Here is a 25,801-nt window from a genome sequence, read left to right as displayed (position 1 = left end):
GTCAATAAAAAGAGGGGCAAGGGGAGGAACCCGTTGCAAAGGGGGGAAGAAAGAACCCGAGCTGCGAAGCAAAGAAGGGGTCGCAGCACCTTCACCGCCGCTCCACCGGCCGCCCCCCAAGGATGAACTAAAGCGCAAAGAAGGCTGCGCGCACACCTGCAAGAGGAACCTGCAACTTTCGCGTCCTGCCCAGAAAACCCACCTGAGGCCAACTCTCTGAAGAAGCGTCTCCATGAACTTTGGGAGTTCTTTCCGCAGGTAACACCTTCACTTTTTCCTCTTTCTGTGTGTCATTCGCCTCCTTTTCCACGCCGGCTGCTGTGCAATCCTTTGTCCTCCTCAAAACCATTCTTTCTTTCTCCACCCATTGATTTATGCCTTTTCATACCCGTTTCATACCTCAATTTCGCCAGTGGCAAACAGGGAACGCTCTTTCGTCTGGCGGCGTTTGCCCGCTTTGCGTTCAGCAGGGCTCGGATTCGGCACACCCACACACTTAGTTGAGAGTAAGTCCCACTGAAACTCAGCGGGGCTTGCTTCTGAGTAGGTGCGTGTGAGACTGCACGGCGAAAAGAATCAACTGCGAAAAGCAGAAGCAATTAAATGATATATATAGAGAGATGAGTCTCTATTCTCCGCTCACCTCCATTCCTTAGCAATGGATTTCTGAACTCTGCCTGTTTATTATATCTATTCCACTTGGAAGCACGCATCAGTTTCAACTCAGGGGGAGCCAGCAAAGAAAATCTTGCCAGTGCGTTAAGATCAGTCTTGTTGCCATGCATTCCTAACTTTCAGCCGAAAGGAAAGGAGATAAAATTATTTGGGGTTTTTTTTTGTTAAAGAATGTGCATTTTTTTATATACCACAAAAGTTCCTTTCCGGTTCGCTTGTTTGCTACAAGTGATTTCTTTGAACTGTGGGCATATTTGATTGGGGTTTCCTCTATTGCTGGAGAAAATCTGTGTGCATTTCTTGTGATTTTTGCCACGAGGAATAAATAGTGGGCATAATCCAGACAGAATTAAGAACTCGAATCAGTTTGATTTCGGGCACACGCCTGCTGAAGTCAATGGGACTTTTAACAGCACAGTTCTGCTCAGAAGTAAGTCACACAAAATTCAGTGGGGCTTACGGCTTGGTAACTGGGGTTTGATTGGCAGCCTAAAGCACTTATGACTGCAGTCCTGTGCGCACTTAACTATCATAGAATCATAGAACTGTAGAGTTGGGAGGGACCACAAGGTCATCTAGTCCGACCCCCTGCAGTGCAGGAATCTCAACTAGATCATACATGACAGATGACCATCCAACCTCTGCTTAAAAACCTCCAAGGAAGGAGAGTCCATTACCTTTCGAGGGAGCCTGTTCCCTGGAGGAACAGCTCTTTCTGTCAGACAGTTCTTCCTGATGTTTAGTCGGAATCTCCTTTCTTGTAACTCGAAGCCATTGCTTTGGTCCTAGCCTCTGGGGGTAAGCTCCATTGAACTAAATGGGGTTTACTTCTGAGGAGACACATCCAAGACCGCAGCTTACCTCTCCCTTTCCTCTAGCTCTGCTATTGTTTCCCAGTCCACTGGATTTGACAGAGCAGCCTCAAGGCTGATTGTCTAGAAGCCGTTTAAAAGAGTGAGAACAAAGGATGCTTTAGTTACAGGTAGTTAGCCGTGTTGGTCTGCCGTAGTCGAAACAAAATTAAAAAAAAAAATCCTTCCAGTAGCACCTTAGAGACCAACTAAGTTTGTTATTGGTATGAGCTTTCGTGTGCATGCACACTTCTTCGGATACACTGCAAGAGAAGCTACCAGACCCTTATATATAGTGAGAGGGTGGGGTGGGGTATTACCAGTGGCGTAGCATGGGGGGTACAGGGGGGGCCGGCCGCACCGGGCGCAACATCTGGGGGTTAGGGTTAGGGTGCGCAAATCCATGGGTTAGGGGGCACAAATCCATGGGTTAGGGGGTGCAAATCCATGGGTTAGGGGGCGCAAATCCATGGGTTAGGGGGCGCAAATCCATGGGTTAGGGGCGCAAATCCATGGGTTAGGGGGTGCAAATCCATGGGTTAGGGGGCACAAATTATTTGCCTTGCCCCGGGTGCTGACAACCCACGCTACGCCACTGGGTATTACTCAGAAGGGTGGTGGGAATGGGTGATGCTTTGTGCATCAACATTGCACTGGGAAGTTCTCTTGCACAATTCCTATTGGAATGAACAGGAATTTTGCCCTAATTGTGGTCCAGCTTTTGCCAACCTGGTGCTCTCCAGATGTTTGGGACTACGATGCCACTCAACTGGCACCAGGGTGTGGAAGACTGGGGATCAGAGGCACACCTTGGCTCCCTTGCCCTCTTGGCAAGCAGTTGTATCAGTGCTGCCTTGGCAACCTGCATTGGCACCTCCACCACCCCTTGCTCCTTTGACAATTTCCAGCTCTCCCCATCTTCCTTCCTTTGTGCTGCGCTCTAGGCCTGCACCTTTGGTGGGGGCCAAGCTAGCTAACCCCTTGGTACACCTGGGGATTCATTAGAAAGAGGGATGGGGTAGAAACAAAAGGGGAGATAAAAGGGTGGGTGTGTGTTTCTGTTATATATTTTTTGGGGTGTGCTCCTTGAACCATTTTGGGACACCTTCAAAAAAACTCATGGCAGATTCTTCAAACGTAGCAGGCAATGATAAGAGATGGTTTGTATCTATGCATAGCTGTCAACTTTTCCCTTTTCTTGCGAGGAATCCTATTCGGAATAAGGGAATTTCCCTTTAAAAAAGGGAAATGTTGACAGCTATGATTCATATTGTGCCCCCATTTGCCACAGAGGCAAACTAAACTGGGTTAATTCCAAGAGGGCGAGGATGTAATCTGCTTTCTTCACTGATTTGCAAATCTTTGCTGCTCATTCATAACACTGTTTCTGTAATAAGAGCCATCTGGGGCCAGAATCCATTGGGAGGGGGACTTTGGTAATCTTTGGTAGTATGGCACCCTGAGCGAGCCCAAAATCTGGCGCCCCCAAATTGATCTTCGCAATGATGGAGCGTCTCAATTTTGCAACCCCTTGGCTCGGCGCCCTCTGCGAGGGAGCTGTCCACACCGCCCTACATCCAGTGCTGATTGGGACATTCTCCTGCGCAAGGCTTAACACAGGAGAACTTCCTGGAGACTACCGTCCTCCTCTCTATGAATCAGAGGGCTTAAAAAAATCCCTAGGGAGCAAAGCTATCTGTCCCCCGCATCCTCACCTCCCACCTCTAGAAAGGGTATTCATAGAAGGTCCATTTCTCATTTCCCATTTTCGTCACTAGTTATATATTCAGTACTGTATCCCTAGCTACACATACAAAGAGAAATTATCACCAAATGAACCATCAGCAATGGAGATTCCGACTTCAGAAAACTGTCTTTGCCCTGGCAGACCACTTGTGATCTTTACTTAAATTTCATCTGTCCAAAGTACCGTATTTTTCGCTCTATAAGACGCACCAGACCACAAGACGCACCTCGTTTTTGGAGGAGGAAAACAAGAAAAAAAATATTCTGAATCTCAGAAGCCAGAACAGCAAGAGGAATCGCTGCGCAGTGAAAGCAGCGATCCCTCTTGCTGTTCTGGCTTCTGGGATAGCTGCGCAGCCTGCATTTGCTCCATAAGACGCACACACATTTCCCCTTACTTTTTAGAGCAAAAAATACGGTAGGTGGTATATATATATATATATATATATATATATATATATATATTCCAAATGGACAGAACAATTCATGGAGGCTAAGTCTCCCATTAGCTAAGTTATCTAAGTGGAACCCCCATGTCCAAAAAGCAGTGTACCCCTGCCCAAGGGACACAACAGTGGTGGGAGACACCCCCCCCGGCAGCGTGTGACTGGAGAAGATGAGCCTTTGGTCGAATCCAGTTGGGCTCTTCCCATGTTTGCTGTGAGTCGTGCTGTGTATTTCCATAAAGAAAAGTCTCTTGAAAACGAGGGCTCCGCGGTCACACCCTTTCCCAAGTACCCAAAACAATAATTTTCTCTGCAACATCAAATCCATTTTTTTTACACCACAGTCACAAAAAGCCAAGGCAAATAAAACAATATAGCGTAACCAGTGGGCAATAAAGATCATGTTTAGAAAGCCAGATATGGAAACCCTAATAAATCGGGGCAGTTTCTTCCCCCTCCCATTTTAGGCTGCTGAAATACCACGCGGAATTGTAGAATTGGAAGGGACCCCGACGGTCATCTAGTCCAGGGGTCAGCAAACTTTTTCAGCAGGGGCCCAGTCCACTGTCCCTCAAACCTTGTGGAGGGACGGACTATATTTTGGAAAAAAAAAAAATGAATGAATTCCTATGCCCCACAAAAAAACAACAACCAGAGATGTATTTTAAATAAAAGGACACATTCTACTCATGTAAAAACACAATGCTTCCCGGGCCGTCTGTGGGCCGGATTTAGAAGGCAATTGGGCTGGATCCGGCCCCTGGGCGTACCCATGATCTAGTCCAACTCCCCGCAATGCAGGAATCTCAACTAGATCATACAAGACAAATGACCATTCAACCTCTGTTTAGAAAAGTCTGTCACTTCCAAGGTGGTCCGTTCCACTGTCGAACAACCCTTATTGCCGTAAAGTCCAACATGGATGCTGAGTCAATAAGCAGGCTTTTGCCATCTCAGTGTCTTCCAGATGTTTTGGACTTCATCTTCTGTCAGCTCCACTTGCCGGACTGTATTTACAGGGAGGTGTGTAATCCCCTACAGTCCAAAGACAACTGGAAAGCTTTCCCCATTTCCTTCCTCCTTGCAGAGAAAATTTTGAGGTCAATTTGGGAGAGCCAAAATGGCTCCAGGATTGTTCGTCTGTACTATTTCAGACACGTGGTTTATATACTTATGTATGTGTTTGCCTACATTTATGAACATTTATTATATATATTATATATTTAAGACCTTATAAATCCTATAACACAACCAAAACATCTGGAGGACACCAGGTTGATGAAGCCTGGCATATACAATTGTCGGAATATGGAAGACTCTGCAATGTTTTTATTGCCTCTCATTACCACTTTGCTTTAGTTGTTTTTTTGTGTGGACAGAGTTCTCAAATGTTTTCAATAAAAGCAGGGGAGTTATTACTCCATTTTCACCGGGGGGGGGGGGAGAATTCTCAAGCATTTCCCCAAAGCAGCATTTCCATTGCGAACAAATTGCATTTCCTGCCCCCACCCCCAGATTCAATATGTTATTTTTACCTGAGAAAAGTGCTATTCCGACCACTTTAAAAAGCCATAATAATAAAAAAGCGGTAAACACCGGTGAACTTTATGAAATCTCTAACGGCGATGCCTTCAACCTTTCCCTGCAATGTGGTCTTTTTTCCTTTTTAAAAAACAGTGTTTATTTTATGCTGTGTTGTGGGTGCTCTCTCCAGTGCTGCAGATACATTAATCCACACACAAACACACTTGTCCGTTTTCCTTTCCTGGCTTGACACCAGAGGTAACATCGACAAAGCTCAGCCATGGGGCATCATCCATTTTGGGGTTTTCTCAAACCCAAGCTGCGTCTGCAGAAATGAAAATGTGGGGGGCAAGTTTAGCAGTTCAGCATCTGCCAATATTCATGCAGCAAAATTGTGGGCGCACCTGTTGAGACACCGCCTTTACACAGCCGTGTAAAAGCCCAGTGTAAAATTAGGGCTTTCTCAAATGTTAGGGCTTTTTTGTTTGTTTTGAGTGTGCTTATCCCAAGCTGCTTCTGTTTTCATTTATTTTAAAAAAGCAGTTGTGAGCAGGGCCAAATTTAGTTTTGATGAGGCCCTCAGCTACTGAAGGTAATGGGGCCCTTTATATGCCCAGCTGTCCTTTGTCAACAACAAATGGTCGCTGTTTTCTGTGTTGAATATATGCTATATAGTAATTTATGGACCTAATAGATATCTAAAGCCATTTGCACATAACAAACAGGAGCCTACACAACACAAAACACTGTTGCTGTATGTAGGTTTTATTTTATTTGTTTTTTATCTTATGTTTTGGAAATGCACATCCAGGGTTTTTTTCATTTAATTTTTTTGGGGCCCCCCAAGAGAGTCGGGCCCTAAGCTATAGTTTATTTTATAGCTTATACGTAAAACTGGCACTGGTTGTGAGGGGTTCAGAACTGGATCAGGAGCGCATTGTGTAGAACTTAACCTTTCCCCTTCTGCACCTCTTTCCAGCCCAAATCCCGCCCCAAGACATGTCTTATACTAGGGGTCAGCAAACGTTTCCAGTAGGGGGCCGGCCCACTGTCCCTCAGACTTTGTGGCGGGCTGGACTATATCTTGAAAAAAATTTGAAGGAATTCCTATGCCCCACAGATAACCCAGAGATGTATTTTAAATAAAAGCACACATTCTACTCATGTAAAAACATGCTGATTCCCGGACTGTCCGTGGGCTGGATTGAGAAGGCAATTGGGCCGGATCCGGCCCCTGGGCCTTAGTTTGCCTACCCATGTCTTCTACTGACTCAGACCATTGGTTCATCTGCTCAGAATCGTCTACTAAGGGCTCCTCTAAATCAGTATCCCCAACCATTTCCTGACTGAGGTCCCCTCCCAACCTTGTTTCCTTCCTGTGGTCCCCCCCCCGAGCGTAGCCAAGGGGGGCAACTGCCCCCCCATAAGTAAAAATAAATACAAATGAATACAAATCTGAGGTTCTGCCCCCTAACAAAAATCCTGGCTACGCCCATGCCCGCCTCCACCCTAGCATTAGAAAGATGGCTGTTTAAATGTTTTGTTTGTAAATCGAACATGTTTTATTTATAATTTTTTATAATTTATACAAAATACAATTACATAAAGTGATAGGAGCATAATGAAATATTGTTGAAGCAGAAAAACATAGACTCATAGGAAACTCAGCTAAAACATCCAATACCAGGGGGGTAGACTATGTCTAGTCTTTAGTGAGCATTCATTCTCTCTTCTCTCCCCCCCCCCACTAATCTTATTAAATGTTTTCAACATATAATGGAGTAAAATCCAAAGTGGTCTAAAGAGAAATAACAAAAAAAATACAGAAAAAGAAAGAAAAAGAGATAAGATGAGAAGAAAAGAGAGAGAAAAAGAATAGAAATAAAATAATAATAACATATACCGTATTTTCCTGTGTATAAGACTCCCCCATGTATAAGGCACCCCCTATTTTGGGGGGACTCCAATTTAAGAAAATGGGGGAAAAGATATTCGTGTATAAGACAAGCCCCAATTTTGAACATTATTTTAGAGTAAAAAAACCCATAGGCTTATACACGGAAAAGTACGGTAATTTTGTGTTTTATTATTAATAATATATCCATAGCCTCCTATCGCCCCATATAGAGAAGGGAATCCCCCCCCCCCAGCTTTCACTGGGGAGCTTCCCCTTTCCTCAGTCTCACCCTCTGAGGAAGAACACTCTGGTCAGTCTCTCACACGGGTCCCTTCCTTTTCTATCCAACACCAGTGAGCATTCGTTCTGATTTGTTTGCAGGAACAATGGCAATGAGCATGCATCCTAATTTGCTTTCATTGTGCTTATACATATTCCAGTTAAGGATTCCTTCACCCCACAATTTGCAGTGTGGTTCCCCATCACGTCCCTAATTATAATAAATAATAATATTTTTTTATTTATACCCTGCCCTTCCCGGTTCAGAAAAGCAGGCTCAGGGCGGCTAACAACAAATTTAAAACACTTAATTGATGCAACAATAAAACAGCATAAAATGTGAATAACAATAAATTCAGAATTCAAAAATTAATTTAGGGGGGAAATCCATCCAAAAAACATTGGATGATCACCAGGGCTAGCTGGCTAAATTAGTCCTATTTGGGCCAGTGAGGAGACCAGGAGAGAATTAGCTGTGGGATCCCAGAGTGGGTAATCTTCATAAAAAGGGGAGAGGGAGGGAAGGAAGGGGAATAAAAGATCAGGGATGAAGGGATTTGTTGTCTAGCAACATCTGGCAGGCCACAGGTTTTCCATCTCTGATGCAGCATGACCAGGTACAAAGGAGGTAGGAATTTCAAATGCAGTGCAAAACATTCAAGTTCTACACCTGCAACTTTTCTCACCTTACACTTGACAACCTACAGCTGCTTATTTGCCAGTCCCCTCTTTTGTTGTTTAGTCGTGTATGTCTCTTTGTGACCCCCTGGACCAGAGCACGCCAGGCACTCCTGTCTTCCACTGCCTCCCGCAGTTTGGTCAAACTCATGCTGGTAGCTTTGAGAACACTGTCCAACCATCTCGTCCTCTGCCGTCCCCTTCTCCTTGTGCCCTCCATCCCTCCCAACATCAGGGTCTTTTCCAGGGAGTCTTCTCTTCTCATGAGGTGGCCAAAGTATTGGAGCCTCAGCTTCAGGATCTGTCCTTCTAGTGAGCACTCAGGGCTGATTTCCTTCAGAATGGAGAGGTTTGATCTTCTTGCAGTCCATGGGACTCTCAAGAGTCTCCTCCAGCACCATAATTCAAAAGCATCCATTCTTCGGCGATCAGCCTTCTTTATGGTCCAGCTCTCACTTCCATACATCACTACTGGGAAAACCATAGCTTTAACTATATGGAGCGATTTGATCTTCATCTGGTTAGCTATCTGAATGTAAAATGGAAAGGAGAGATTGCGATCCAGAAGTGCCAACATTTTGTGGAAGGGATTCGGGTGCATAACAGAACTTCGGATGGTGAATGAAAAAGCTCTGTCTCCCTAGCGTAAAATCCACTTAAACAAACATCTTGTTTTATTTGTGGCTTGGAAAGTGACAAGGAAATGCAAGGAGTGTGGAATGAATGAGCCATTTATGGGAAGACGTATAAACCGCCCCACCATCAAAGCAGGATGAATGCTCATTCCTATATAATCATTCCTGAAACAAATAGGAACAGATGCTCAGTAAACGTTGTACATCATATAAACGCTGTGTAAGCTTTGTAAAAGCAAATCTGGGTGAATAAACTGCGACCCCAAAGAGTCTCATTCCTGGGCATTCACAGCCATTTCACACCCCATAAGCATATATGTGAAATTAAAATTTCGTTTTGCCCTGGTGTTCATCACTTCACATTTGTTTACCTTGAGTTGCATTTGCCATTTTATTGCCCATTCACTCAATTGAAAGGTCCTTTTGGAGTGCTTGCAAACACTTCCAGGTTTAAGGACCTGGAACTATTAAGCATCATAAGCAAACTTGGCGACCCCTCTGCTCTCCCTTAATGCAATATTATTTATAAACAAGTTAAAAAGCACAGTCCAAATATTGATCCTTGTGGATGGGGAGAGGCTACATCCCTCCATCAGAAGAATTGTCCATTTATTCCTACAGTAGTGAATTCCTGGACTGTGAATGCCCAGGAATGAGACCGTATAAGCTAAACAAGTTGTAGCTTAGGGCCCCAAGCTCTTGCCCCCCCCCCAATATTTCACTATTAATATACTTCTTCTTCATTGTATTTCAGTTCAACAATTATTTTGATAAAATACATATTTTGTTACGTGCAAATGGCTTTAGATACCTACTAGGTCCATAAATTACCACATATAGCATATAGGTAAAGGTAAAGGGACCCCTGACCATTAGGTCCAGTCGTGGCCGACTCTGGGGTTGCGGCGCTCATCTCGCTTTATTGGCCGAGGGAGCCGGCATACAGCTTCCGGGTCATGTGGCCAGCATGACTAAGCCGCTTCTGGCGAACCAGAGCAGCGCACGGAAACGCTGTTTAGCTTCACGCTGGAGCGGTACCTATTTATCTATTTGGAGTTTGACGTGCTTTCGAACTGCTAGGTTGGCAGGAGCAGGGACTGAGCAACGGGAGCTCACCCCGTTGTGGGGATTTGAACCGCCGACCTTCTGATCGGCAAGCCCTAGGCTCTGTGGTTTAACCCACAGCACCACCCTGTCCCTCCATATAGCATATATTCAACGCAAAAAACAGTGACAATTTGTTGTTGACAAAGGACAGCTGGACATGTAAAGGGCCCCATTACCTTCAGTAGCTTAAAGGTAAAGGTAAAGGTACCCCTGCCCGTACGGGCCAGTCTTGACAGACTCTGGGGTTGTGCGCCCATCTCACTCAAGAGGCCAGGGGCCAGCGCTGTCCGGAGACACTTCCGGGTCACGTGGCCAGCGTGACAAAGCTGCATCTGGTGAGCCAGAGCCGCACACGGAAACGCCGTTTACCTTCCCGCTGGTAAGCGGTCCCTAATTATCTACTTGCACCCGGAGGTGCTTTCGAACTGCTAGGTTGGCAGGCGCTGGGACCGAGCAGCGGGAGCGCACCCCGCCGCAGGGATTCGAACCGCCGACCTTTCGATCGGCAAGTCCTAGGCGCTGAGGCTTTAACCCACAGCGCCACCTGCGTCACCTTCAGTAGCTTAGGCCTCATCAAACCTAAATCCAGCCCTGCTCCTACTTCATGCTTCCTGATATGCAACCAATTCCTGATCCATAGGAACACCTGTTGTTGATGTTGTTGGCATCCATCTGTCTTGAGAGACAACAGAGTGCGCCTCCAGGGGTGAAGTCGAACTGCTGTGTTAGCAGCACCGAAATGAACTCCCTGGGGCACAAGCCTGGGCAGTGTGGATGGAGGTCCTGAGCTGTCCAGACAACAAGACCCCCCTTTCGGCCCGACTAGTGTGGTCCAAAGGAAAGAGGAGCAATGCGTTTGGCACCAATTTGGCTGCAGGAGTTGCCAGAAAGAGGCATTCAAGGAGCCAACCAACCCGTCTTAGGGACTCCACTCCAGATTTCTGTAGGATTTGTCTGTTCTGCTCCTGAAAACGTTCAGCAAGGGAGTAGGTATGGATTTTAATTTGGGGTTTACACCCTAAGCCTTTCTCATGAATGGGTATAGCCGCAAGGCAGTGGAGGTCTAGGACCAGAGTTTTCCTTCTCCTAGACGGGCTCCCTTTCCAGGTTGATGAGCCCATCTGCCTCTCACTTCCCTCTGCAGCCTTCTTGACCGCTGGACCCACGATTGCTCTCATCCACTCAATCTGCCGGAGCCTGTCTTCACATGTAGGGGAAACCCCTAACTCACCAAGGGTCTGAGACTTGTCGACTATCCTCACCTGGTTTAGCCAGCCAGTCACATATTGACATCTTTTGGGAGCCACAGGTGGAAGCCAAGGCAGGATGGGGACCAAACGTTACAGGGAACCAGGCAGAGGGCCTTCTTGGTAGTGGCGCCCGCCCTGTGGAACACCCTCCCACTAGAATTCAAAGAGAACAACAACTACCAGACTTTTAGAAGACATCTGAAGGCAGCCCTGTTTAGGGAAGCTTTTAATGTTTAATAGGTTACTGTATTTTAGTGTTTTGTTGGAAGCCGCCCATAGTGGCTGGGGAAGCCCAGTCAGATGGGCGGGGTATAAATAATTTATTATTATTATTATTATTATTATTATTATTATTATTATTATTATTATCATCATCATCATCATCATCATCATCATCATCATTAACTACCCCTAACACCCCGTACACCTGTATAACACTATGCATGTTATAAAGGAAGTGGATAGAGAATTTTCTCTCTCCCTTGTTCATAACACTAGAACTCGTGGACGTCCTATGAAACTGAATGTTGGAGGATTTAGGACAGAAAACGGAAGTTCTTCTGTCCCCAGGGCATTGTTAAACTGTGGAACTCCCTCCCACTGGAGGCAGTGATGGCTACCAACTCAGATGGCTTTAAAAGAGGATTAGACAAAGGACAAAGGTATTAATGGCTACTAACTAGGATGGGTGCATGGTGTTCTGCATTCACGAGAGGCAGTTATGCTTCTGAATGGCTGCAAATGGCAGGAGAATGCTGTTGGTCTTGGGTCCTCCGTGGGGGCTTCTCGTAGGCATCTAGCAGGCTGTTGCAAAAACAGGATGCTGGAGTTACATGGGCAAACCAGTGAATTTTATTAGCTGACTGGGTTCTAGTATTATGGGAGAGAGAAACATAATAAGCCATGCATAGTTATATCTTCTAACCAACGTCTCAATGTACCTGGGAGTCAGACCAACATGATGGGATCTGGAAGGACAGATTGTGAAGCTGAGGCTCCAGTACTTTGGCCACCTCATGAGAAGAGAAGACTCCCTGGAGAAGACCCTGATGTTGGGAAAGATGGAGGGCACAAGGAGAAGGGGGCGACAGAGGACGAGATGGTTGGATAGTGTTTTCGAGGTTACCAGCATGAGTCTGACCAAGCTGCGGGGGGCAGTGGAGGACAGGAGTGCCTGGCGTTCTCTGGTCCAGGGGGTCACGAAGAGTCGGACACGACTAAACGACTAAACAACAACAACAAAAAGTGTGCTTAGAATTGCATTGTCAGTCTCCCCCCCCCCGCCCCTTTTGGAAAACAACTAAAAAGCCCCCAATGCTTTGAGTCGCATCAGGGAAAAAGGTGGGGTATAAACAACACACACCCACCCACACCCACCCACACCCACCCACCCACACACACATACACCCACACACAATAATACAGTCATACCTTGGTTTTCAAACGCCTTGGGAGTCAAATGTTTTGGCTCCCGAATGATCGAAAACTGGAAGTGATTGTTCCAGTTTTCGAATGTTCTTTGGAACCCGAACATCTGATGTGACTTCCAACAGCTTCTGATTGCAGCCAATCAGAAGCCACACCTTGGTTTCTGAATGTTTTGGAAGTTGAATGGACTTCTGGAACGGATTCCATTTGACTTCCGAGGTACCACTGTAATGCTTTAACCCATTTTGGCACCTTCCAGATTCTGTGGACTACACTTCCCATCAGGCTCAGAAAACATGCCTAATTGCCAACGATGATGGGATTTGTAGTCTATAATATCTGAAAAGCACCACGTTGGCTATATTTGCAATAATGATGAGGATGATGATGATGATGATGATGATGAAATAATTGTCAGGAGTTCAGCCTACACTCGAGTAGGACCCTGGCAGAGACACATCCCTCCCTCCTGATCTTTCATTTGGGAGCTTCAAAAGCTTTCTTCAGTCTGAACATCACAGCGACCGATGCCAACCGACACCGGTACACTTAGGGATCTGCAGAGTTTGCGCAACTTGCGTGCGACAGACCTCAGCAACTCAGCATTTTGGCTAATCTACTTTATTTACACATAAACACACACAGAGCACTGCATCATGGCTCTCTCTCTCTTCAGCATCAGACAGTAAAGAGAAAGAACAAAGGACAATAGTCCCCCTTAACAGAACACAGTAACACAAACATCCTATCTCCATCACTTCCCACTCTGTGGAATGAAAACATACACCGTCATGTGATTGACAACAATCCCATGACTGCAACCATGGAGCAGGAATTCTAACAATAATAATATGCTTCCCATCTGAGTAAGCTTTAGCCTTTTATAGAGTAGACCGTGCTTCCACCTTCCTCCTTATGCCCAGTCCAAGCGAGAGGTGGTAGAACAGCCTCCCTTTGAGGTTTGCAGACACCTGGACATATCTGAATGAGGTTTCCACTAAAGCATCTGTTAGGGGATGATGGGAGTTGTAGTCCAGCAACATCAGGAGGGGCACAGATTCCCCGTCCCTGCACTAAGACAATGCTGGGGTTATTAGGAGTGGAACAAATGTTATCATTCGCAACGAGGTGAGAAAAATCCCTGAATTCACAGCACACACAAACACACACCCGGATTTTGCTTGCATGCAAGTTTGCAGTTGCGTGCAAAAGTCCCTTTCGTTCTGTCTGTCGGCGTGTGATTTAAAATATATATATATATATATATATATATATATAAATAAAAAACAAGCCTGTCTTCTCTAAGTACATTTTATCTTTAATTGCACCATTGTCTCTATCGTTATTTGCGCATCCAAACTGGCCCTTGGCACACCGTTCAAGATCTGCCTCTGCGCTCCGCAACCCGGCAGCAGCAAAATGAGAAATTTAATTCTCTCGCCTCCTGCTTTAATAAGAGTGTTTAAATCATCCTGAGAGAAATCGATAGAAGCAAGCTGATTCAGAGGAATGGCCGGGATGATATAAGAACCTATCAAGCCACACATCCCTCACTGCTGGCTGTCTGTTTGTGGACTGGCAAGTGAGCGGAGCATTCTGCACCAAAAACGGTGGGAAATTTGTTTAGTTATGCAATGCATCTGCCCCCACCAAACCTTAGCCAAAAAGGCTGCCAGAGCAGCAGTTGATGAAACATCTGTGGTAAGCTAGTCTCTCCTTCTTCCTTGCCCGCACCCCAGCAGAGTCTGTTCCACTGTCAAACAGCTCTTATTGTCAGAGGAGCCTCGTACCTACGGGACCGCCTCTCCTGATATGCCCCACGGAGGACCTTAAGGTCCACAAATGACAACACCTTGGAGGTCCCAAGTCCCAAGGTAGTTAGATTGGTCTCAACTAGGGCCAGGGCCTTTTCAGTACTGGCCCCGACTTGGTGGAATGCTCTGTCACAAGAGACTAGGGCCCTGCGGGACTTGACATCTTTCCGCAGGGCCTGCAAGACAGAGCTGTTCCGCCTGGCCTTTGGTTTGGACTCAGTCTGACCCTTATGTTGCCCTCCCCCTATGTTTTTTAAATTACTTTTTAAAGGCTGCATTTTAAATTGCATTTTGACCTGTATTTTAAATTGGTCCCCCCCCCCCCAATTATGTTTTTACTGTAATTTTACTGGTGTTAGCCGCCCTGAGCCTGGCTCTGGCCAGGGAGGGCGGGGTATAAATAAAAATTATTATTATTATTATTATTATTATTATTATTATTATTATTATTATTATTCAGTTCTTCCTGATGCTTAGTCTGAATCTCCTTTATTGTAACTTGAATCTATTGATTCGGGTTCTAGCCTCTGGAGCAGGAGGAAACAAGCTTGTTCCATCTTCCTTGTGATAGCCTTTGAGATATCCGAAGAGGAACAGACTCCCTCAGAAAGTGGCAAACTCTTCTCCATTGCAAGTTTTTTCAGCAAAGGTTGGAAGATTCTTTAGCTGTGATTCCTGCAATGCAGAGGGTTGGACTAGATGACCCTCGGGGTCTCTTCCAACTCTACAGTTTTGCCCCTTGAGCAGTCTCTGGGCTTCATGAACCAATGCCCTCTCTTTTTTTTTTAACCTTAGATTTTAATTATTATTATTAATAATAATAATAATAATAATAAATTTTTATTTATACCCCGCCCTTTCTGGTTCAAAAACCAGGCTCAGGGCAGCTAACAACAAATTTAAAACACTTAATTATAAAAGCAGCATAAAATACAGTATAAAAACTTGAATAACAATAAAATTCAAAAAACCAATTTAGGGGAAATAAGCAGGGCTAGCTGGCTGAATTGGTTCTACTTGGGCCAGCGAGGAGCCAGGGGAGGATTAGCTGTGGGGTCGCAGAGCGGGTGATCTTCATAAAAGGGGAGGGGGAGGGAAGAGAAGGGAATTAAAAGATCAGGCTGAATTCAAATTAAAGGCCAGGCGGAATAGCTCTGTCTTACAGGCAGAAGGAGGTTAAATCCTGAATGGCCCTAGTCCCCTGGGACAGAGCATTCCACCAGGTTGGAGCCATCACTGAGAAGGTCCTGGCCCTGGTGGAGGATAGTCTGACTTCCTTAGGGCCCGGGACCTCTAAACTATGGTTGTTCATGGACCTTAAGGTCTTCTGCGGGGCATACCAGCATCATGCAATACAAGCGTCACTCAAATCCAGCCAAAGCTTTTAGTTGTTTACAGTGTTCTCTTAAATAAATTGTAAAAATTTTCCATTCCTTATTAAAGTTTCTGTTTTCCTGGTTTTGGATTTTCCAGGTCAATTTCGCCATTTCGGCATAGTCCATCATCTTCATCAGTCGTTCGTGTCTGGTCGGGACATTATCTTCTTTCCATCTCCGGGCCAGTAGTATCCGTGCTGCTGTTGTCGCGTACATAAATAATGGTTTCTGTTCCTTTGGTATCTCTGGGTCTAAGATTCCAAGTAAAAAAGGCTTCTGGTTTTTTAACAAATGTTATTTTAAACATTTTTTTTCAACTCATCATTTCCCAGAACACTTTGGTTATCTTGCACGTCCACCACATGTGGCCATACGTGCCTTCCTTCTATACATCTTTGCTAGCTTTGTTGTTGTTGTTGTTTAGTCGTTTAGTCGTGTCCGACTCTTTGTGACCTCATGGACCAGAGCACGCCAGGCACTCCTGTCTTCCACTGCCTCCCGCAGTTTGGTCAGGCTCATGTTTGTAGCTTTGAGAACAGTGTCCAACCCTCTCGTCCTCTGTCGTCCCCTTCTCCTTGTGCCCTCCATCTTTCCCAGCATCAGGGTCTTTTCCAGGGAGTCTTCTCTTCTCTTGAGGTGGTCAAAGTATTGGAGCCTCAGCTTCACGATCTGTCCTTCCAGTGAGCACTCAGGGCTGATTTCCTTCAGAATGGATAGGTTTGATCTTCTTGCAGTCCATGGAACTCTCAAGAGTCTCCTCCAGCACCATAATTCAAAAGCATCAATTCTTCGGCGATCAGCCTTCTTTATGGTCCAGCTCTCACTTCTATACATCAATTTCATATACTGTATTTTTCGCTCTATAAGACGCACCAGACCACAAGACGCACCTAGTTTTTGAAGGAAGAAAACAAGAAAAAAAAATATTCTGAATCTCAGAAGCCAGAATAGAAAGAGGGATTGCTGCGCATCGAAAGCAGCAATCCCTCTTGCTGTTCTGGCTTCTGGGATAGCTGCTGTCAGAGGCTCAGGAGCAGAAGCACAGGGAAGAGAGGAAATGGAGAGCGAAGGGGAAGAATCTGAGGGCAGCGTAGGAGAAGATGACAGTGGCCCGAGAGATTCCATGAGCCTCTCCAGCGAATCGGAAGATTCACAGAAGGGGGCGCCGGTGGCCAGGGCAAGGGGGGTCCCAAGGGGGACACTCCAGAAGCAAGGGGCCAGCGGGGACTCTCAGAGCAGCAGTTGGAGATCAGGACCAGCTTCCCCACCAGAGCATAGTGGGGGGGAAGAATCCCAGGTATCGGGGCCAGCAGGGAGAGAAGATGAGTCAGGGCTGACCACGCCTCCATCGGAGAGTCAGGCAACGGAGGGGAGGTCAGGTCCAGCTAGCATCCTGGAAGAGGGAAGCAGTGACAGAAGCAGTGCAACGGTCAGGAGGAAGGTCACTGGGTTGGCGCGAGAGCCAAGTTCAAATGTACAGGTGCGCGAGACAGCAGAGAACCAGGATTGGGAACCAGGTCCTAAAGCCCGCCGGAGGCAGGGGGAGGAGTCAGGGGACTCAGCGTCAGAAGAGTCCAGAAAGGGGAATGCCCCAGCGGACAGGAGGACCCAGAGGAGGAGAGAGCAGAGGAAGAGGTGGAGCAGGGCTAGAGTCTTCAACTGGTGTCAGGGGGGAGGAGATTCAGACGGAACTTCGGCGGTCTAAGGTTTAAGACGTAGAGCTACACGCCACGGCTTTGAAATGGAAACTGAACTTCAATAAAGACTTTTGTATATAACGACGACCTGGCGTTGGTCCTCTGTGAGCTGGGATCTTGGGCAGCTCTGACAGCTGCGCAGCCTGCATTCGCTCCATAAGACGCACACACATTTCCCCTTACTTTTTAGGAGGGAAAAAGTGAGTCTTATAGAGCAAAAAATACAGTAGTTCTCCTTCAACGCACAGCATGCTGTGAATTTAAGTCCACCAATATCCTCTCTTTTGTAGAGGTGAAATTTTATTTTATTTTTCTTTAGCCTTGGAAAGAATGATCTCCTTTAACTCCCTTTCCCCCCTCAAGCTGCACTTGGCTCCGCAGTCATTCTGGGAGGCTCTATTAATTAATGCTCTTAAGGCAATTTGCGATCAGCAGATGAAAGGTGCCAAAAGATCGCAAAGTATTGTAATCAGATAGTGAATCATGCCTCTGAGCCACGGCAGCTCGGTGGAATTTATGTTCTGCTAACGTCGATAATTCGACATATGATAATGCATATCATTCAAATTACAGCTTAATTTAGCACAAATGAATATGGGAGGATTAGCATATTTCTCCATCAGCCCCAATTAAAGGACATTAAGGAGAAAGTCAGCTGGAGCAGAGAGGAGAGAGCAAGCGTAAAAGATCCCCAGGGATTCAGAACAGGGACCCCTCTGGGGCTTAGCAGCTGGGGAGAGACAAAGGAAGAGTGTTTGCCTGAAAGTTTTTTGGTACTTTTGGTGTGTTTTTCATTTCCAGCCGAAGCAAAATCCCACTGCCAAAGCTCGCAGCCCGGTGACAATATGGAAGCGGGAATAGGGGAGATCATAGAATCATAGAATCATAGAGTTGGAAGAGACCACAAGGGCCATCGAGTTCAACCCCCTCCCTCCTCTATGTGACATCCTTTTATATATTTGAACATGGATATTCCAATCCCATTATTCACCTGCAAAGACCTGGGAAGAAAAGGCACATCTTGACCTGATCTTGAAAAGTATGCAAAGATGAGGCCAGATGCACCCTGGGACATTCCACCCCTTGACGGGGTGAGCTCCCGTTGCTCGGTCCCTGCTCCTGCCAACCTAGCAGTTCAAAAGCACGTCAAAGTGCAAGTAGATCATAGAATCATAGAATCATAGAGTTGGAAGAGACCACAAGGGCCATTGAGTCCAACCCCCTGCCAAGCAGGAAACACCATCAGAGCACTCCTGACATATGGTTGTCAAGCCTCTGCTTAAAGACCTCCAAAGAAGGAGACTCCACCACACTCCTTGGCAGCAAATTCCACTGTCGAACAGCTCTTACTGTCAGGAAGTTCTTCCTAATTTTAGGTGGAATCTTCTTTCTTGTAGTTTGGAACCATTGCTCCGTGTCCGCTTCTCTGGAGCAGCAGAAAACAACCTTTCTCCCTCCTCTATGTGACATCCTTTTATATATTTGAACATGGCTATCATATCACCCCTTAACCTCCTCTTCCGCTCTGGTGGGAAGGTAAACGGCGTTTCCATGTGCTGCTCTGGTTCGCCAGAAGCGGCTTAGTCATGCTGACCACATGACCCGGAAGCTGTACGCTGGCTCCCTTGGCCAGTAAAGTGAGATGACCGCCACAACCCCAGAGTCGTCCGCAACTGGACCTAATGGTCAGGGGTCCCTTTACCTTTACTTATAGGTTGGAATACACACATGCACACACAAAGTGTATTTTCAGTTGGAACTTGCTGGAATTCAGTCCCAGCTCCTCTCAGGTGGGTGCCATTGCTAAAACGAGGGAGATGTTCATGGTGAGTTCTGACACCTCTTTTTCTAGAAAAATAGCACATATATCCTGTTAAGGCTGACTGAGATAACTGCCTCTCCTGGTTTTTGTACAGCCTGGTTGTTGATGGCAAATAGCTGCCTTCTTAATGGGCCATTAGGTTGCTCTCGCCTGAGGCCATGTTCGAAGGTGCCTTAAATCAAGAGGCCATTGCACAGGGAATGCCAGAGCAGCCTCCTGACTTGGGGAGGAAGGAGTAATGGAAAGGGCAGTTGCGTGAGCCTGCTGATTTGTGCAAAGAAATGGTGGCTGAGGCTGCTTAAACCTCTCCCTTCTTGCCTTTAGTTATTTCCTTCCTTCCGTTCATGAGTCATTTCCCATTATGCATCTCAAAGTAATCTAACAATGGGAAACATCAGCAAGATATAATTCCATGCGTAAAAATAATTGAATGAAGGCCTTTTGCTTTTTCAATTGAGGACCTCGGTGGAGCTTATTCAGACTCCAAATTCTTGACCAAAGACCTTGTGTAGTTTCTCTGGGGGTGCCAGGGATTTTCCCTGGGGATCCTCACAGCTGTCCATGGAGGCGCAGGGCAATTCTGTGTCCAACTGTCTACCAGCTCCATCTGGTACGCAGGATGAGACCTTATCTGCCCGCTGTCTGTCTCGCCGGAGTGGTGCATGCTCTGGTTATCTCCTGCTTGGACTACTGCAATGTGCTCTACGTGGGGCTACCTTTGAAGGTGACCTGGAAACTGCAACTAATCCAGAATGCGGCAGCCAGACTGGTGACTGGGAGTGGCCGCCAAGACCATAAAACACCAGTCTTGAAAGACCTACACTGGCTCCCAGTACGTTTCCGAGCACAATTCAAAGTGTTGGTGCTGACCTTGAAAGCCCTAAACGGCCTCGGTCCAGTAGACCTGAAGGAGCGTCTCCACCTCCATCGTTCTGCCCAGGCACTGAGGTCCAGCTCTGAGGGCCTTCTGGCAGTTCCCTTGCTGCAAGAAGCCAAGTTACAGGGAACCAGGCAGAGGGCCTTATCGGTGGTGGCGCCCTCCCTGTGGAATGCCCTCCCACCAGATGTCAAAGAGAAAAACAACTACCAGACTTTTAGAAGACATCTGAAGGGAGCCCTCTTTAGGGAAGCTTTTAATGTTTAACACACCACTGTATTTTAATATTTTGTTGGAGGCCGCACAGAGTGGCTGGGGAAACCCAGCCAGATGGGTGGGGTATAAATAAATTCTATTCTATTCTACTGTATTCTGCATGCAAAGCTATGATTCCAACCTCCCGTCCCTCCCCCCCCCCCAAAGGCATGGAGCTCTCAACAGTGCTGGTATTTCAGAGAAGTCACTCCTCCCCTGGAAATCATTCTGTCACTCACTCACCTCTCTTCCCAATTCCTCCAGGTGCCTGCTTTCAAGAATGGAGTGGCAGCTCCTGGCATTTGCCATTTGCCTCAGTTTGGCTACCTCGAATTCGGCAGACTGTTCCGCTCAGTGCTCCGCATGCGCTCTTCACAGCCAGGATGTGGAGAAGCTGGTCAGCCCCTTGGTAAGTTGCAGGCCCGGTCAAGACTTGGCTACCCTCGCCCACCTGAATGCTAATCCAATCTGGGATGCTGTTTATGCAAGCAAAACATACATGCAAGCATAATTTTGTTGGTAACCTATCTTGGTCTCAGACCTGTGGGAATGTTCAGGGTGGCAGGAGAGGATATATTGTTTATTAATGTCCTTCCTAACTTGCACTAGCAAGTTCCTTTACGTAGCAGAGCGCATTCCCCTTTACACAGAAGAAAACTAGTTGCAAACTTGTGTGAGTTTCTTAAGACAATACGCAATTCCATCTGGCTTGTCCAGATGGAAATGTGTTCTAATATTTTCCTGGTAAGACCCCTTGAATATCTCCTAAAAGAATAAAGACGCCACAGTTTTATTGATAAGCAATAAAAAGAAAGTTTACTCACGATCAGGCAGAGTGCAGTGTGATCCCTGAAGGCAGGCTTAAGGCTTAAAGTTCCAAACATATTCTTCAAGTGTTAAAATCGAGATGTGGAAATATGGAAATAACGACGAGAGGCAGGATTGAGATTTGGAGTTATGCTTCAAATTCCAGACTATGGGAAGTCCCAAAAATTAATAATTACAATTTGGAAGATAATTCGATCTTTTTTATTTTAGTTTTTTATTGGATTATGATTTGATATGTTAATTGGATATTTTATTGGAAAATTAATAAAAACAATTTAACAGAAAATAAAGTTTCAAACATATACATACAGGTTTACCCCATAAGAGAGATTTACCTAGTGACTGCAGGCTAGCAGTCCAGCAGTTCACAGGACGAAAGGAAGATGGAAAAGAAGGGAGTGGCAGCATGCCTTGTCCTTTTACCAGGTCTGGAAAGGTCACGCCCACCCACTAGTCACATGAAAGAGGAAGGATGCTCTAGGCCAGGAGGAACAGGAAGTTTCGACTGGCTGGACCAAACATTCCCTTGCATGTCCACTCTAGGAAAACAAGGAATGTTGTACTTGACTGCTCCCTGTGGATTACATTGCACGAGACCCACCTCTCCCGTGTCTATGGAGAGGATACCTACATTTAACATCAGCTGATCCATCCCCCGGCCAATCACCTTCCAACACCCCACTGTTCCACCATCTCTCATCCAACCACAGTCCTTCAAACACAACTTTACTGCACCCATTGTTACTGGATGTGCAGAGCTCTCCTCATACCTTATCTGGAGTTGTTTTTCGCTCTAACATTCAGCTGTTAGATTCCTCCTAAACTGGTTCTTACCAGTTTTACGGCCGAACCTCCCTTTTGCATACCCAATGCTGGCACTCACTGATAATGGGTTTTACAGAGTTTCTGTCTCTGGGCCACGGAGGGAATGTTGACCAGATTGCCCCTTTTGTTGGCGTCTTACAGATATGCTCCCTGGAGTGCCAAGGCTCCTTGCTGTCCACCGCTGAGTGGCAGAAGTGCAAGAAAGCGCTGTCCTTCCTCGCCCCTTTCCTGATGGAGGGGGAGCCCGACAGACCATCCCAGGCGGATGAAGATGAGGAGACCGAACAGGACGGTGACCCCAGACCCAGGGAGGTGTACACTGGGCCGGCCAAACGTTACGGAGGCTTCATGAAGAAGCTGGACAAGAACAAGATATTTTCTCTCCTCCGCGAGAACGCCCTTGCCAAGGGGAGCGTGGCAAAGAAGTACGGTGGATTCTTCCAGAAGGTGGGGGAGAGGGCAGCTCCTGAGGTGGGTGCCGAGGAGGAATACCCGGCGGCTCTGGAGACTGGAGACCTGGCCTACAATGGGGAAGAGTCGGATGCAGGGTTGCTCAAGGATGAGGTGAAACGCTACGGGGGTTTCCTCCGCAAGTACCCCAAGCGAGGTTCCGACATGGCGGCCGGCGAGGAGGGCAGGCAAGAGCTGGGGGACCTGCGCAAGCGCTATGGGGGCTTCATGCGCAGGATCCGACCCAAGCTGAAGTGGGACAATCAGAAGCGCTACGGAGGGTTCTTGAGGCGCCAGTTCAAGGTGACCACCAGGTCGGAGGAAGAGCCCAACGCCTACTCAGAGGAGGCCTATGACCTATAGAAGCCGCTTTGGGCAGAAACCCAAGGCGTCCTCCGGCCACGACGCCCCCAAATATGGACTGTGTGGGTCACTCCAACCGCTCACCCCAGTGCTCAGCCAAGTAGTGCAAGGGCCACCGGCAGGCCTGATAGAGAAGGAATGAATGGACATCATGGGGTACCTTAGCATGGATTTTGAGGTGGAGGGAAGCCAGGGTTTGGGGGTTCAGGGCCTGAGATGCTGCTTTCTGGTGCTGTCCTCAATCTCTAGAAAGAGGGGTGCATGTAGGGAGATGCTGTCTGCTTGCAGCCTCTAAAGAGATTTGTTCTCATCTGTCATTAATATTTTGTTTCCCTGTCTGCCAAAAAACGAATCTAGCCTGGCTAACAAATCTAATTAGCGGTACAATAACAAAACCACATCAATGGAACGCACCAAAAGTGCACACCTAAGCCTGTTTGCTTGGAAGTAAAATCCCTCTGAATTCCTAGCCAGCGTGCTTAGAAGTGCAGCCTGTAAACAAATTTAAACGGTGAAAACAGCAGCAATCAAACCTCATTGAAGAGTAATAGCTTGGAAACACCTGCTGGTACAAAGCAATCACAGTCCAAACCTCAGCTGGATAAAGCAGGCTTCCCCAACCTCGTGCCCTCCTGATGTTTCGGACGACAGCTCCCATCAGCCGCAACCTGTATGGCTGTGCAGTCTGAAACTGATGGGATTTGTAGTCCAAAAACAGTTGCAAAGCAACTGGTTGGTGAAAGGTCAAATGGAAACAGCAAGACTTTTTAAAAACTTTAAATAGTGTCACATCCATCCCATAAAAAGCAGCATTCAGAATTGAGGTTTGCACAGCCCGCTAAGGAAGATAATAACATAATAACGTTCACAATAGGAATCCTAGTATCACAGAGTTGGAAGGGAAGCTGAAGAACAACTACTCCAGCCCCCTGCAATGCAGGGGAATATGCAACTGTCCTATATGGGGGTCGAAGCTGCAACCCTCACATTATCAGACCATGTTCTAACCAACTGAGCTATCAATTGCACATTTATTCAAAATCAAAACTGTTTAATTAATTCAACAAGACGAATGAACTTGATCCAGTGAAGACAGCTTTTCAAAGCCAACAGAGTGATATATAACTCAGTTGGTAGAGCATGAGACTCTTAATCTCAGGGTGGTGGATTCGAGTCCTACTTTGTGCAAAAATATTCCTGTGTTGTCGGTGGTTGGACAACGTGAGTCCCCTGGTCCCTTCCAACTCTAGGATTTTACGATAATCATTTGCACCTCCAGTGCCCAGCTGCCACCCCTTGCCTCTCAGCGCCCCCCACCAGATAATCCTAGTGCCCCTCAGGGGGTAATCTTGCCCACTTTGTGAACCTCTGGAGCAGGCGAATGGGTTTGCTCTAAGTATGATAAAGTCTGGCTGCTGCCCTCTCTTGTTACACTGTGCATATATGATTTACTTTAAGTGTTCCCTTTAAAATGTCAAGTGTGAAATGTGACAAGGAGGTGTTTCAAAACACGCGCATCGTACAGGCACACATGTTCCCAGGGTCGCAACTGGCAAGCCACAGCCAGTTTGCTTTGTAATGTTTGAAATCACCCTCTGTGGACAGGCTTTGCAAGGAATCTGTCATGCAGGACCTTTAGGACTCGAGAGGACAGTGGAGCAAAAAACCCCAAACAAACCCAAACAAAAAAAAAACCAAAACAGAGAAAAGAGTGCGTGCCCCATGGGAACTGATGTTTGTATCATGCCAGCTTCAAATTAAGTAAAAACCTTTGTGCCGCCTAGCTGAGCCAGATGTGGTGTGATAGATGCATTTGCACCCTGGAAGCCTGCATTTTTCTTTCTTCGGCTCGTGCAGTTTCCTAAGCGCTACCCCAAACACCCATTTCCCAGAGCGAATTAAAGCGTGTGGCTCACAGATCGCACAATAATTCCTCCGTCTTTCACATGATGCAGGGCAGGGGTCAGTAAACTTTTTCAGCAGGGGGCCGGCCCACTGTCCCTCAGACCTTGTGGGGGGCCGGACTATATTTTGAACCCCCCCCCTAAATGAATGAATTCCTGTGCCCCACAAATAACCCAGAGATGCATTTTAAATAAAAGGACACATTCTACTCATGTAAAATCCGTCTGCGGGCCGGATTTAGAAGGCAATTGGGCCAGATCCGGCTACTGGGCCTGCCTACCTATGATGTGTGTGTGTGGGGAGGGGGTGAGGAATGAATTCTGTGTCCGACTTGACTCAGACCCATTTCCCCCCCAACCCCCAACCCCATCGTGCTTGTCTTTTGGAACATTGGCACCAGGGCCACTTTTAGCATATTCGGTGAAGGGGTGCAAAGATCAGCGCCCCCAAATTTAGTTTAGCCCCGCCCCAGCGCCGAGAGAGAGAGAGAGAGAGAGAGAGAGAGAGAGAGAGAGCGCACGATTGGCTGCTCCGCTTTGGGGCTCTGTAGAATCAGAGGCATAGGGCATCCACCACCCCCCTTCCCTGTTCTGCTGGCTGCTTCCGCCGCTCCCAGACCCGTCCAGGAGCCACTGGGGCATAGCTGTCAACTTTTCCCTTTTCTTGCGAGGAATCCTATTTGGAATAAGGGAATTTCCCCTTAAAAAAAGGGAAATGTTGACAGCTATGCACTGGGGGTGGCCGGGGTCTCCCTCTCAGCATTTCTGGGGGCGATCGGCTTCTCTTGTGGGCGCGCAGCCACCACCAGGCGAGCAGGGCTGAGCACCGATCCGCGGCGCTTGTTTCCAGCACCTGGGACAGGCGCGATCTCAATCCCTCTGCTTTGCTTCCTCTTCCTCCTCCTCCTCCTCCTTCCCCCACCAGTGGCGTAGCGTGGGTTGTCAGCACCCGGGGCAAGGCAAGTAATTTGCGCCCCCTAACCCGTGGATTTGCGCTCCCTAACCCTAACCCCCAGATGTTGCACCCGGTGCGGCCGGCCCTCCCTGCACCTCCCACGCTACGCCACTGTCCCC

General features: G+C 47.0%; 1 protein-coding gene across 1 annotated transcript; it reads left to right on the top strand.

Annotated features, from left to right (window-relative positions):
• On the top strand, positions 1-24,893 carry PDYN (prodynorphin). The gene is made up of 3 exons (XM_079979939.1): positions 1-258; positions 20,622-20,766; positions 22,152-24,893. Exons 1-3 carry the CDS (start codon positions 233-235, stop codon positions 22,821-22,823), a joined length of 843 nt encoding a protein of 280 aa, XP_079836065.1. The 5' UTR covers positions 1-232; the 3' UTR covers positions 22,824-24,893.
• The last annotated feature ends 908 nt before the right edge of the window (positions 24,894-25,801 follow it).

This window comes from Podarcis cretensis, assembly GCF_951804945.1.
Source record: "Podarcis cretensis genome assembly, chromosome: 6".
NCBI lineage: Eukaryota > Metazoa > Chordata > Lepidosauria > Squamata > Lacertidae > Podarcis > Podarcis cretensis.
Note: the sequence above shows the minus strand (reverse complement) of the source record. Positions and strands in the feature narration are given on the sequence as shown.

What these genes read in the sequence shown, in the direction of transcription:
- PDYN (XM_079979939.1), top strand. Translation starts at nt 233, where the DNA reads ATGAACTTTGGGAGTTCTTTCCGCAG. An exon ending in TTTGGGAGTTCTTTCCGCAG is followed by an intron (nt 259 to 20,621) that starts GTAACACCTTCA and finishes CAATTCCTCCAG; the next exon opens with GTGCCTGCTTTCAAGAATGG. An exon ending in AGAAGCTGGTCAGCCCCTTG is followed by an intron (nt 20,767 to 22,151) that starts GTAAGTTGCAGG and finishes GGCGTCTTACAG; the next exon opens with ATATGCTCCCTGGAGTGCCA.